Consider the following 14,852-nt stretch of genomic DNA (forward strand, 5'->3'; position numbering starts at 1 on the left):
AATATTACGTACCTATAAAATTACAATGTTTTTATGCTCTATGTCTTTATCTGACATGAGTCGTAAAGAACATTGCAAGGTTGCAAGTGTATTGACTCCATTGGCCTGACCACGCTTATCTTTTCTATCGCCCTAGTCGTTGCGTTTTCATTGATATGTTCATCATTTATGTGACGAGATCAGACACAAAATTTCCCCGTTTGTTGGGTTGACTTGACGTCAGGGTGATGTAACTAGTGTGTAACTAGTAGTCGAGAGAGTGCCAACGAAAGTGCTGGGGAGGCCGGTACCTTTACCGCCTGGACGTTTGATAAACAACAAAACCTCAATTTTTGATTAGCATGAAAACTTTTCACGCAATCGTTTGCGAATTTCACGATTTGCATCATTAACACTTTTCCAAATCTGTTCGGGTGAAAAGATTTATGATTAATTCCCATGTTCTCTAATGTGGCCCGCAATTTGTGCAAGCGATTTTGCAAATCTAGCAAATGTGAAACCATCCAATTATTATTTATTTTGATAGTGAAAGCTTTATGAGCTTTTTCGTACCTATTGCAAACGTTTCTTCAAAATAATGTTAAGTACCACAAATCAAAATAATATGCTAAAAGAGTTAGAGAGGACATATATTTTTTGCTTTATGACAAGCGAGAACTAACCGTGCAAAGACGGAGCGGAACAGATAGTCCATTTTAAAACACAGCTGAAAACCATCAAATATAATATAGATTATGGACATAAGTACCTACTTGATTTGACTACAGTCTGACATCAGAGAATTTTTAGATGTGCTCAGTCTGTTACATATAATATAGCTGTAAATATGCTAGGGATGTAGAGTGCTAAAGTGTACTTATGCACTAACAACCATGTGTAAAATTTTGTGAATTAGGTACTTACTGCAAAGTAAGCAAATGCATTTTATATACTTAAATAATATGAAAGTTTTGGATCTTTTCTTTTGTTCTGAATTTGTATTAGCCCTAGATCAATTTGGCAAAAACGAAACATTCATTTTGCTATTGTATCATTAATATACGCAAATTCGCTAGATTCTGCATTCTGCATCATCATTCATCACCATTCATCACTCATGTAGGTACTCAATTTCAGCAGTATTATTCTATCACTGTCAAGAGCTTCTAGTTTATTAGAATTCATTGCCGCTCTCGGGCTAACTCACTTTCGGAATACTAATATGATCTTTTAATTTTTGTTAGCGTTAATATTTACGTTAAAGGTATATTCTTATACCTTTTTAGACATGTGCATAGTAAATTTTTCGATAGTATACTGACAGTAGAAAGGTTCACATTTACCCACCTTTCAAAATTGTCGTCTAACCCCTAATTTTTAGGATTTGAGTGAGGGCCGATAGTAAATTGAGGTCACGGATTTCACCACAATATGATCCCTTTCAGAATGTGGTTTCCACCTCACTCAACGTGTCGCAGAGCGATCATCAATCCTGCGACAGATTTGATGTGTCCTGCCACTTCAATGCGTCGGAAACTTTGGTTCTTCTGCGGATTTCCTCATTACATGTTTTGTTCTTCGTAGATACTAAATGTTTTTAACCGACTTCAAAAAAGGAGGAGGTTCTCAATTCGTCGGAATCTTTTTTTTTTTTGTTTTTATGTATGTTCCCCGATTACTCGAAGACGCCTGGACCGATTTGGATTTTTTTTTTTTTGTTTGTAAGGGTATACTTTGCAGGTGGTCCCATATTTTGAAGTCGGTTTTATTTTTCTTTTGAAAATCTTTTTAACAGACGGAGACAGATATTTGAATCATAGGACCAAAGTTGGTGCTCAAAGTAAAACAAGTTGAACTTGAAGTTCAACCTTATTTTATGTCAGGCCGTGAAATTATTAAATCTAACTGACTGCGACGCGTCTGGAATTATGACCTGTCGCAATTTAAGCAAAACCATAAAAGAGACTTCTGCTCCAGGTATTTACCTACTACAAAGTGCAAAAGAAATTCTTATCTTATTATTTGGTCTTATCGACTTCAACGCCTTTTCATTGTTCATAAGATTAGATTTATTATTTACTTAATTTATTTCACCTACTGTTTGAAAATATAATTTCAATGTGTTATGTTCTACTGTTTATATTAAGGTTCGGTATACGCTTTTATGTACATCAAAATTGATAAAATGCCAACACAGCCGCTTGAAGAATTAACTTCCAATCGTACAAATTTTTGTAAAATATTAATTTTAAATTAATCGAATCAACGAGAAAAGGTCAAATGTTAAACCCTGTTGCAAACCTACCAGCTATCCATACTAATACTATAAATGCGAAAGTATGTCTGCTAGCTTTTCACGGTCCAACAGTTTAACCGATTTTTATGAAAGTACAGAGTCCGCTTACATCGCGGGGACGGACATAGGCTATTTTTTATCCCGGAAAATCAAAGAGTTTCCACGGGATTTAAAAAAAACCTAAATCTACGCGGACGAAGTCGCGGGCATCATCTAGTACTAAATAGGTCTTTCCAAAAACACGGACGGTTTAGATTTTTTGTTTTGTTATTATTAGGACGCACCTAATAATTGTTATCGTAGACGACTTATCGCGGGCGTGAGCTAGCGCGGCACGCCTCGGGAAGTGTTGCGCGTTGCTTGGTCACGGCCAAGGTCTCCGCTGTCGATAATAATATTATGTAACTCTTTCTATGTAATGTATTTACTATCGCAATTCATTTAATCTACATATTTATTTATTATTATCTTCCCACTGACTAATATCTGAGAGAACTAGAATGAGGGAACTCTCGGTGTGATCTTAAATTGACGATATATTAACAATATTGTGAAATTATGTTTAGGTGGACGTGACGGGTCTGGCCGCGAAATTCAAATTTTATTTGGTTTTTCGCAATTTGTAAACTAATACGACAAAGTAGGCTTATGGCATTCTATTTGCGACAATAAGAGTATCATCCCCAGCTATTTATATAAAAATCTTTACTTGAAAGTCCAGTTTAAGAAATTAGCTGAGTATCGACTGTAACTCACAAATTAGTCGAGCATAATAAAATAAACTAGAAATCCAAGTGTGAAGCTCGCCCGACTTCATACATATTAGTTTCTAGAATATGTCTGCAAAATTTCATGGACTTTGGTTGCTTAATATTCAAATGAAATTGGAACTACGTTTCTATGGAGCGAGTGACGGAGAGACCCCTCTTAAAAGAGTGCTTACTATCAAGGCTGCGATACTTCGTCTGCTAATGTGGTTTAAGCACAAGAATAATCTAAGTTTACAATAGGATATTCTAATCTATCTATGTTTATTGATATAGGATAATCAATAAACATAGATTTCTATAACCGTATTTGGCAAAGACATTATAACACTATAAGTATAGACACTATTTGTATTTGGTGTAAAATAATTGACTACCCTCCCTACCTACTTCATAATAATATTCACTGAAGCAACAATCTGAATACAAGAATATTCTTGGAATAAGGGGATATGTTGACGATGTCGCTTTGCTTTATCAACGAGCTTTAATAGTCTTCCAAGATTGAATTAACGTTGTTAAATTGATAGTTCATGATGTAGGCGCATGACTGGTGTTGAAAATGAAAGAGTATTGTTTCGGATCAAGTTCCGGTTACGCTCCCCCCGCGCGATCTCTACATATAGTGGCCAGTGAGAATCGGCGCGGCGATTTCGCATTAACAGAGTGCAAACAAAAACCACCTGTAGTCGTCAGAGAATCGCCAAGGTCGCAGGCCCCCGTGACTAGCTCTGCGTTCCGTTTACCTATATCTCGCGGCAAGCCGACCAGTGCACGCGTCGGCCGCCCCCGCCATTGACTCACCGCGCCGCTGCCGCTACCCGCTCCATGATGGCTCGCAGAAGTTGCACTATAGCTAACTTGGTAGACGTCTCATTTTATCCTTGTCTGCTGAAAATTTATTGATACTATAGTTTTGAGTAAGTAAAGCAAAAAAACAATGACTTCTATGTACACGACTAGAAGTCATTGCAAGCAAATAGTACCTATATTATGGTCTTGTTTCTCTATACTTAATTTTTTTACCATTGATCCACGAGTTATTGATGAGTATGGATTTGTTGATCAACCAATGCGTTTATTTGGGGGAGGAAATCTGTACAAACTATAAATGTTGGACTTTAGATAGGTGCCTACCCCATCATTTCTTCGGGTGTGACTATAAGCGTCCAGTTTGATAAATCCTCTTCTATCCTCTCGTAGGTACCGAAATTTTTTGTATTTTAAAAATGGATCAATTTCTAAATTCTTTATGCATGGCCAAAGTTATGTTTATCAATACTAATTCCGTGTTGCATATAAATAGTAATATAGAATTTGAACGAATTAGGTATAACTCAAATCAAATGTCTCTGTATAATTCTATTTGTACCATCATCACCACCGTCTTCTTCGATCTTTAATTGATCCACTATGATGATACCTAAGTACTTAATATTATTCATTGTAACATTAGGTACATTATAAGAATTCACTTTGTACTGTTCAGTTCTGGAAAGTAGACTTAATATATGTTTCAAGAACTAGGAAAATCAATTATCACATCACATGGCTCTTACAAAATTGACAATATCTTTGTGGCTTAGGGATGTTTAAGGAAATTATGTTCGAGTAAAAATCAAAGCTGATCTAAAAAGAGTGGGACTCTCGTGGATAGGGAGACATGGAAAACAACTGCTGCAGCCCTAAATTCCACGAGGGAATAAGAGGACTCCATCATCATCAAAAATGAAAGTTCATTTCGATAATATATAAGTACTTATGTGTGTTTGTGATAAGGTGTGAGCAAGATACTATTGTCGACGTTAATTGTAGCTGGCGGCGTCAAGCCAAGGTCGGCGGAGATCACATTCGCTCGATGTCAAGCCACAAGTTCTGTTTTACATGCAACGCTGCAGTTTGCACGTATGCGTCGCGCTCATGTTCATCGCGAGGAAAGTAAAATGAAAGTGCATTCTCGTTTAATCTACGCCCATTTAGTTAGTAACATCATTGAATATTATCTAGAATGGCGAATTACCACTACCGTGAAATATTTTGTTTGTGTTTGATAATGATGTATTTTTAGGGCTTTTAAGTGTAGAGTCTGTCTAGTGAAAGCTGAGTGGGAAATGAGGGTAAAAAAAAAACTTAGGTTGTGAATCCCTGTGTAGTTTTATCTAGCAATAAACGTATTTGACACAGGTACCTAGTACCTACTTTATAATATTTTTTTTCTTTTGATTGTAAGATTTTAACTGATAAATTAATAGACTGTTGCAGGATTCTAAAAACTCATAAAAATCACTAAATATCAGCTTTCGTTAGACAGGCTGTCGTGAGTAGAGACTAAACCAAATTATAATATAACTGAGTAGAAAAAATTCTATTAAGTATAAAAAATAATTTCACTGCAAATGGAGAAAAACATATGCCTCAACCGTTTAATATAGGTAATATATGCCATACTCAGCTTTGTAAGTGTATAACTCGATTATGAAATAGATATAGGTAGGTATGTGATAATATTGGCGCCTCGCGCATATAAAAGAATTTCGTATCGATTTCTTGTTTTTATTTGTATACCTTAACACCTACACTACTTTATTCGCCTGCGTAGGTTTCACGGCGCGGTAGCAATGAGGTTTCAATCTTACTTATCAAAGATTCTTAGCAGCTATTATGTTTGAATTTCTAGGGAAATTGCTATATCGGATCCCTTTTATGTCCAACCATACATTTGTTGTCATATGACGTACACAATAGATATACTATGGAAAATATATATGCGAGTTGTGTTTTAGTGACTTACCTATTTTGTATAGGGTGTTAATAATACAGTATTCAACCGGCAGTGTCGTTAAAGCTACTAGTACTTTGCCTTATCCATATACTAAGTAATATCGCACGTGTCGTAAAACTGTGGTAATATTATAAATGCGTGAGTATTCTGTCTGTTTGTCCATTAGATATCTCTTCACGGTTCATGATTTTGACAAAAAGTGGTGATAGCTTGCATCCCAGAGATGGACATAGGCTACTTTTGATACCGGAAAATCAAGAGTAGATACCCACGGGATTAAAAAAATTGTAAATCCACGCGTACGAAGTCGCTACTGTAATGCCTACTTAACAGAGCTCTCTCCGTCACTTACTCCATACAATCGTAGTTCCCATTTCATTTGAATATTAAGCAACCAAAGTCCATGAAATTTTGCAGACATAGTCTAGAAACTAATATCTGTGTCTGTGGTGTTTTAGATTTTTCTAAAAATATGTAGTTTTAAAATTACAGGGGCTCAAAGATTTGTATTTTTCTTTAAAAAAAGGCCCAACTTTGTGCTCGTTTTTCTAGACAACGAAGCAATTTAATGAAATTTGGAAAAACCACAGACCTAAAAAATTTAATGAATATTATGTAGTAAAAAAATTATCGTTATATATTTTATATTGTTATAATTATGTGGGAACTACGAAAACCAGAAATTACACCCAGAAATCTTGAAAATTTCGTGCTGTCTCGATTTGTGCAAGCGGGGTGGTGAAGTGCGGGGGACGACACGTGAAACTGACAGAAACGGACAGTCTAAACACACGGGCCACATTTAGACTGCACCCGACTCCAAACTTATCGATAGGTCTAACTAAATACATTTCAACTTGCGTTAGACGTATGCGTTACCTACTCAGACGTTGCCTGTAGATAAAAATATGTCTCATGTTTGCTGGCAATAGCGTATGCATCAAACCCTGCAAGTTGCAACTCTCTTGCAACCTATTCCTCACGCAATACGCACAGCTTTAATATTATAATTTTTGACAATGTATACTATATGTAATGCCATATCACAGGTCACTCTCTGATTTATTGCTAACAATTTACTTCCAAATGCAAAGAAATCTAAGTGTGTTGAATTCACACTGCCCAATACCAGGACCCTAAATGACATAAATTCATTGATAAATAATCATATGTTGAAAATAAAGGAGAACCCCGTGTTTCTCGGTATAATGTTAGATGCAAAGCTTCTATGGAACACCCACATATCAACACTTGATGGTAAACTCAGCTCTGCTGCTTACACTGTTAGAAAAATTCGACAGGTACTGACGTGGAAACTGCAAAAATTGTATATTTTGACTATTTTCACTGTATTATGTCTTACAGACTCTTGCTATGAGATAAAGCGGTAGATATTGAGAAAAAAATGTATTACAGAAAAGGACAGGACGTGCAATTTATAATTTAAAACCGCGCGCTGCCATACATTAAAAATATAAGGAAATAAGTACCTTATCTATTATCTTATAGTAGCTTCTAAACATATTTACAACTAGCTAATGCCCGCAGCTTCGCTCGCGTGGATTTAGGTTTTTAAAAATCCCGATCCTTTCATTTCCCAGAACAAAAGTTGCCTCTCCGTAATAGCCCGTCCCCGGGATGCAACTTGTTTCTGTATCACGTAAGAATATTTAAACGGATTATCCTTTTCAAATCCCGAGGGATCACCAGGGTTTAGGAATGCAATTTCTTACAGCATCAGGGTTGAGGTCAACGACAAAGTGTTTACTTGGTATAGATACCTTCAATATCAATTAATAATCGACACTTTTTAAATCCCATTAGCTTTAGTAGTCAGGTCCCCTGCAACATCAGGATTGAGGAGTTGGAATCCAAATTTTTTATTGAACAATGTCGCAAACTTTCTTTATCGATTAAAAAAACTACCCAAAACTACGCAGTTAGGTTACCTGCCAAATTTCATGGTTTTGAGTCAACGGGAAGTACCCTAGAGGTTTTCTTGACACACACGACAGACAGAGAGATAGACAACAAAGTGATCCTATAAGAGTTCCGTTTTTCATTTTGAGGTACGAAACCCTAGAAAACGTAGGAACGGCATTCCGAACCAGTGGTAAATTTTTCTGACCATCCAAAAACACTTTGAAGTTTACCTAAAAGTTTACAGGAATAAAAATTTATCATTGTATTCCATTCCATTTCATTCTATTCCATTCTGTTCAAAGATAAATAGATAATAAAAATATTTGTCACCGAAACAATAATTTACGATACATCGACCAATATCAATTTTACTGATGACAATCTGACTATTACCAAAGTGAACGACTACTATAATATCTATTATATACGACTAACATAATATGTATTATAAATTGTGTGCCGTTTGCATTCTCACTAGGTTCTCATTAAGTTTGTTTTATTTGGTTAAACTTTCTGGCATTTATATTGTTATGACGTTTAATTGGCAAACAGTCTGTTTATTGGCTGAAACTCAAAAATTCAGCCAATCACAACAAAGAAAATATTGTAATAATGATTGATGCAGCTTTCTGTAATTGAAAACAAAATATTTGACATTAACTTGAATGTGACAGTGTTTTCCGAATAGGGTTGCCAGAGGCCCCGTATTTTACTGGTTACCCCGTATGTCAGGATAGAGAAACCGGTAATTATGAAAATAAAATACGGGGCAAATAAAACTAAATATTTTTAGGGTTCCGTAACTCAAAAGCAAAAAAAACTCTTATAGGATCACTTCGTTGTCTATCAGTCTGTCTGTCTTTCCGTCTGTCCGTCTGTCCATCTGTCCTTCTATCCGTCTGTCATGTGTTCATGAACAAATATTAGTATTTTCAATTTTCAAAGTAAGATAACTACATATATCAAGTGGGTTATCATATGAAAGGGCTTTACCTGTTCATTCTAAAACAGATTTTTATTTATTTTTATGCATATTTTTTTTAATGCATAACAGTTTTTGATTTCTCGTGTAAAATGTCGAAAAAAATACCCGAATCGGAACCCTCGGTGCGTGAGTCTGACTCGCACTTGGCTGGCGAAACCGAACACTGACGTTATGTCCAGTAGAAAGAATATTTTCCTTTTGCGGCAATGCGTAGCCGAAACCCACTCGATATTGATCATGGTCGTAGCCAAGGCGGCGGGGCTTGGTTTGAGGATGTTAGCCTTTTTTTATACAAGTTAGCCCGTGACTTTAATCTTTTCTAGTGGTAAGTGATGATGCAGTCTAATTTCTTGGCCGTTAGGGCCATACTAACCATATAACTAGCCATGACCGAAGCCTCCCACCAGACCAGAAATTTAGAAATGGCGACTGCGTCTGGGAAGCCGTCAAAAACCTAAGCCTAAAATAATACTTACACTATTTCTTGCATTTGCTTACCAATTTTTTTTTGGAAATATATCAAACATTTCGCGCTCACTTCACTCGCGCTTTGAATTTGTATTACTTGGTGTAAGCCCCGCAATTTCGTTTGCATGAATTTAGAGTTTTAAAAATTCCGTGGGGGATTTTCCGGGCTAAAAAGTTTATGTCTGGGATGCAAGTTACCTGCATAGTAAGTACCAAAATTTTGGTAAAGAAGATGGGCCGTGAAAGGGTAACAAATAGATAGGCAAATAGATATACTGTCGTATTTGTAATATTAGTATGGATAGGGAGCTTTAAAAATAAAATCTTGCTATGGCTAAACTCGTTTCCCTTTCACTTTAATTCTTTCTGTAATTGAACCAAAAACACTTACGCTCACTGCGCTCGCGCTTTTTTATTGTTGTATTTTATCTCACTGTCAAATTGAAAATTCCACTAACCAGGTAATTAGCCCATAAAGTTGAGCGAATGTTTTTTTCCTCATGACAGGATTCAGTTCCGGCCCTGATAAAACCTCTCCCGAAATCGATTCCTGGCTACGGCCATAGTATTGATACTGTGAAGGTGGAATTACAAGTTAAATGTAAATTTAAGTTAAAATGCAAAGATTGTATGCATGAAATGTATAACATTTTGCTTTACAAAACTAGAGTTTTTAAAAGCTATTTAAATAAATATATCTTTTTTTTAAAATCACATTGCAAACACAGTTCACCAATCAAGACACGGCAACATACAGAGAAAAAATACAAAACTTACAAATAAACTGAAATATCTAAATAGGCTTTCCATGCATTTCAGAGAGAACCACCGCCTATTTCTTCAAATACTTCAAATTTTTAAATTTCTTCAAATCTTAACCCCGTATTTTTGATGGTGGTAGCCTGTAAATCAAAAAGAGGCAGGTGGCAACCCTACTTGCCACATGACATTACAGAATGAAAAATTGTTTTCATTACTCGGTAAGCCTACTGCCATAGTTTCACAGAAAGTGTGACGGTAGTTGTGACCTCTGATTGGTCGACTGTCTTTCACTATTTGCTAAAATTGATGATTGCAACAACAATTTTTTCTTTTTTGTAATCAAAAACAGAACACGGACGTCATACAGGTTGACTAATTGCAATCATTTCTGACCGGCTAACATTGTTCCGCTAGTGGCTCAAACTCACTGTCGCAGCAAGAACATGGTAAATTCAGCCAATCACAGCAATTAGAATTGGTTATCACAAATGCACCGATCTAGGAACCGAGAATACACGAACCAGGGCAGATAGAGATGAGAACAATAATATCATACGTAGGAAATCGACGGGGGATCGTTGACAATGATCCTCTTAAATAAAGCAGTTATACTTATTACTAGCTGATGCCCGCAGCTTCGCCCGCGTGGATTGGTCAGATCCCCTGCAGCATCAGAATTGAGGAGTTGGACTCCAAATTTTGTATGAAACAATGTCGCAAAGTTCCTCTATCGATTAAAAAAGAAATGACGCAAATCGGTTCAGAAATCTCGGAGATTTCGGTGTACATAGGTAGAAAAACACAACTCCCTTTTTAAAAGTCGGTTAAAAAAGTAGCCTATTTTACGCCCTGGTTAATCCTCTACTTGCCTGTGAAAGTCCCGTCAAAATCGGTTCAGCCGTTCCAAAGATTAGCCTTTTCAAACAGACAGACAGACAGACAGACAAAAAATTTAAAAACGTGTGATTCAGTTATGGTATCGTTCAAATAACCATATGAGCTTAATATGAGGTAGTTATTTCGAAATTACAGACAGACACTCCAATTTTATTTATTAGTATAGATTTTCTTTATTAGCAAATGTCCACGTTATGTAAATATAGCTAAAGATTGTGAAACACACCTATTTAGCTAGGTAGGTACTTATAATTAAACTACCTATAACTGGAGAGATCACTACATTCATTATTTAATATACTTAGGTACTTGTTTTGAAAATTTTGATTAGAAGAAGTGTTATTATCGATACAGAGTTTAAAATAGTATTTTTTTTTTTAAATTTTGTCTGTCTCTACCAGCATTATGCTGAAGCATGAAACTATTGAACAGATTAATTAATGCAATTTGGCATACTTATAGCTAAAGTTCTGGGTTGGCATTTAGGATAGTTTTAAAAATTCTACGTAAATCAATTAGCTACGAGATTGTTGAAGATTTTATCTATTTAAATTTCGTTTACCTGTTGGCGGATCGATGGCCCTTTCGTTCAAATAATTCTATAACAACATATCCGAATTTTTTTACTTATTTTTTATCATGCGATTTTTGGTTTCTAAAAATAACATAATATGTTATTTATAAGCCATATTATGGCTTTCGTGAACATTGGCGTGCACATGATTTTGAAACTGGATAGGCGGATTAGATGCTCTAAACGGCATTTGATTTAAAAAAAATTCGTTAGAAATACTTTTAAATATATTGATCATTGATCAACATCAGTTTACTTATTATTTATTTTAAAATTATTAAAGAAGACACCCAACATTATACCTACCTATCTATTAGATAAAAAAGGTATTTCTGTTTCTGTTTGTTTGTCCCTTAGGTGCGTGGTAGGTTGTTTGTTGCGATTTACATGAAGAGGTTTGCTATAGTACTTACAACGCACAATAGTTGACGCACGAGGCGTTCATACAAAGGTGCTTGGGAGCATGGAACGCATGCTTGTATTTTACAAATGGAATGTGATTGGTACGTACGGTGATCGAAATGGGATAAGTACTCAGGTTAGCAGGGCCCTTCATGTAACATGAAATCGTTCATATTTGATTTACTTGAATAAGTTGAGGGTCACTAAAACCGCGTTTCTGATAAATAAATACGAAAACACGTGGAGGCGTATACGCATTAAATTCAAGGCCGAAACGTAATAATAGATAGGAGGGTGCGTGTGCTCTACCACATGCTCTACCAAAAAATATGCGCAAAGTTACTTCACGGTTAGCCATTTTTGATCGATTATAATTTTGTAAATTAACTAATAGTATATCGTAAAAACATCTAGGTAAAAACATCTAGGTAGGTATTTAATAATATCATTAGTTTAGGAGGAACAAAAAAAGCTGCCCTGATACGCTTATTATTTAAAAGCGATGCATAGTTTCAAAATAAGCTTTTCGACACCAATCCAAGGCTTTTATAACTAAGACTTTTAGACGGGTCGTTCGGGTTGTTAGGTACTACAATAGAAGTGTTTTGTGTTAAAGTAGATTATTTACAATATTGATAGTACAGTTGTTTTCAATATTGCAATTTGTTTCAAAGTGAGTCGTTTGAGTATTTAGGTAGATAGCGTTAAATTCGCCAGTGACATAGCGAATTTAATGGTAGAGGCTAGCGCAGGGTGTTCGGTCTATGAGTGACGCAAAATTTAATTACAGAAATGGCAACAACGCTTCCGAAGGCCAACAGCTAACAAGTCCAATTATTTAGATGATTCCTATTATAACATCTATGAAATACCTAAATTATTTACTTCAATTTCATATCATTTGCCAACGCGATTGTAAAAAAATCGATTATGGCAACTAGTTTTTCGATATAAAAATGAGATTTATTCACGTATGATTGTAAGCAGACCTTGAGCGAGCCTGTTGAGTTAAGACCTTCATGCCGGTAACCGCGCGGAAGTTGGCGGGTACATTTTTTGTCAATTTCGAGCTCGTTGAATTTAAGCGCACATTAGTCACGAGCGAACGTTCCGTGTTGAAGCTCGCGGGCGCATTGTTGATGCGGTGCACTGTATCAGCAGTGTTGCGTCGGCGCATCGGGTGCAATAGCAGCCGCTATCACAATGTCACAACGATGTCTGCTTTGTCCCTGCCGGTAGCTGTGACGATTTCGTAGTGACTCGCGATTCGTACCTACGTCTTAGTATGCGCATTAGCGATTGCGAACAATATTTTATTTTATTTATTCAATAGGTGTGTTCATGTGTCGCCGGTTCGTAAAGTATCAACAAGTAGTGTTGCGGTGGTGAACTTGAGTAGCTGTGTAGAGTAGAGCGAGTATAGTGCAGTGATGTGAGGATGTTAGTGCGTGGCCATGTCGAGCGTGGCGAAGAAAGACAAGCCGACGATGTCGGTGACTGCGCTGATCAACTGGGCGCGGCCGGGGCCGCCGGGGCCGCAGCAGCCGCCGCCCGCGTCTCCGGCCCCCACCACCAACATGCTGCAGACTTTTGGCACTCCTTCCAGCATACCCAACGTTGACTGCTCGATCGACATGCAATGTAAATACGTCAATCTTATTTTGTTTCTCTACGAGCAACTTGTTAAAAATATATCATTCCAACCAAAAATTTTATTAAGACTTACTTACTTAGTTTTTGAACTTAATTTAGGTGGTTGGATTTAATTTGCATTCTTGGCAATCTTTAAAAAAAATTCATACCTACTTAGAAATATATCAGCAATTCTTTTTCAATAAGCCAAGTGGCAGATAAATTACATTTCTAGTTTAAAGGCGTCGAGATGACAGCAGTAATTAGAATTCGTAATTTACGAAATGACTTTCTTTGAAGTGTTATTTTACCTGATATTTGTGTTGGTAATACCTTTATTAATATCGCGTCTACAGCTGAACGTATAGGTAACGATGATTTTTCGGCCAACGTAGAAATTTTCTGCCAAGACGACACCGAATTACATATATTCATTAATTAGGAAGCTCTTGGTATGCTCCTCTGTCAGTATTTATGTAATTCGAATATTCATACACACCTGAACTCAAATCCAAGCAAAACGATTTAAAGTTCTACTAAACCTAAGCCCAGAGTTCGTGATTACTGTGCTACTACTACATCTATGATTGATTGATTGTCTACTGAGACAGTTCACAGTTCGCCATCGATCAAGTCACATGGAAGTGGACAATTTTTGCTGTTTGAGACGACAAGGATAACACTATTTTCTATGTTCTAGAAAACCATTTTCTACTCTGTGACTTTAGCTAATAAATAATAACTTATTCCGAAGAGTACCATAGAATTGTCCATACCTACCTATTATATAAATGCGAAAGTCAGTCTCGACCACTGTCCTAGGAAGATAGAGCTTAATATACAGAAAGATACATACTTTTTACGAGTTAGAAACTTATAGACAGGTAGATAATAATATAATTCTATGCGTTCTTTTAAAGTTTAATTAATGTTTGCTATAAATAGGTAAAATGGTAGGTTTAGCAGTGCCTACCTATAGCCTCATGTTGAGTTCCTTCCAAGGCATGTCAACAAATTATTTTTTCTACCCATTTCTCTTATGTAGGTGTTTGACTTTATATTTTACTTGGAAATGAGATCAGAGCTTTTTTTGTGGGAATTCGGTAAGCATTTTTTTTTTTTTTTAAACATTATTTTTTTATTTCTTTTGTCGTTTAGAAGTTTAGAAGTAATTTTCCTCATTCGACAGTATGTAGGTAACTATAATATATTTTATTAAGTAGGTACCTACCAGCTTCTCGTTTGGTTATTAGTCGTTGAAATTATTTTCTACAACCGCAAAGACTTGACGCAAATCAATAGAATATACCTACATTAAAAATATTTTATTTTGATTTAAAAAAAAACTCAAATCGGGAATCGTGTAACTTTCTCTTTACAGGGAA

General features: G+C 36.0%; 1 protein-coding gene across 5 annotated transcripts in view; it reads left to right on the forward strand.

Annotated features, from left to right (window-relative positions):
- Window positions 1–14,852, forward strand: part of LOC123866777 (protein ultraspiracle homolog) — a 43,930-nt gene that overhangs the window by 12,233 nt on the left and 16,845 nt on the right. For 4 of the 5 annotated variants that reach the window (XM_045908471.1, XM_045908477.1, XM_045908488.1 and 1 more), the window contains exon 2: window positions 13,169–13,476. The exons of the other annotated variant lie outside the window; for it this stretch is intronic. In XM_045908471.1, coding sequence (XP_045764427.1) covers window positions 13,290–13,476 — 187 coding nt within the window. In that variant the 5' untranslated portion in view covers window positions 13,169–13,289. The remainder of the gene's footprint in view (window positions 1–13,168; window positions 13,477–14,852) is intronic. 5 annotated transcript variants of the gene reach the window in all.

The sequence above is a fragment of the Maniola jurtina genome, chromosome 1, assembly GCF_905333055.1.
Source record: "Maniola jurtina chromosome 1, ilManJurt1.1, whole genome shotgun sequence".
Classification (NCBI taxonomy): Eukaryota; Metazoa; Arthropoda; class Insecta; order Lepidoptera; family Nymphalidae; genus Maniola; species Maniola jurtina.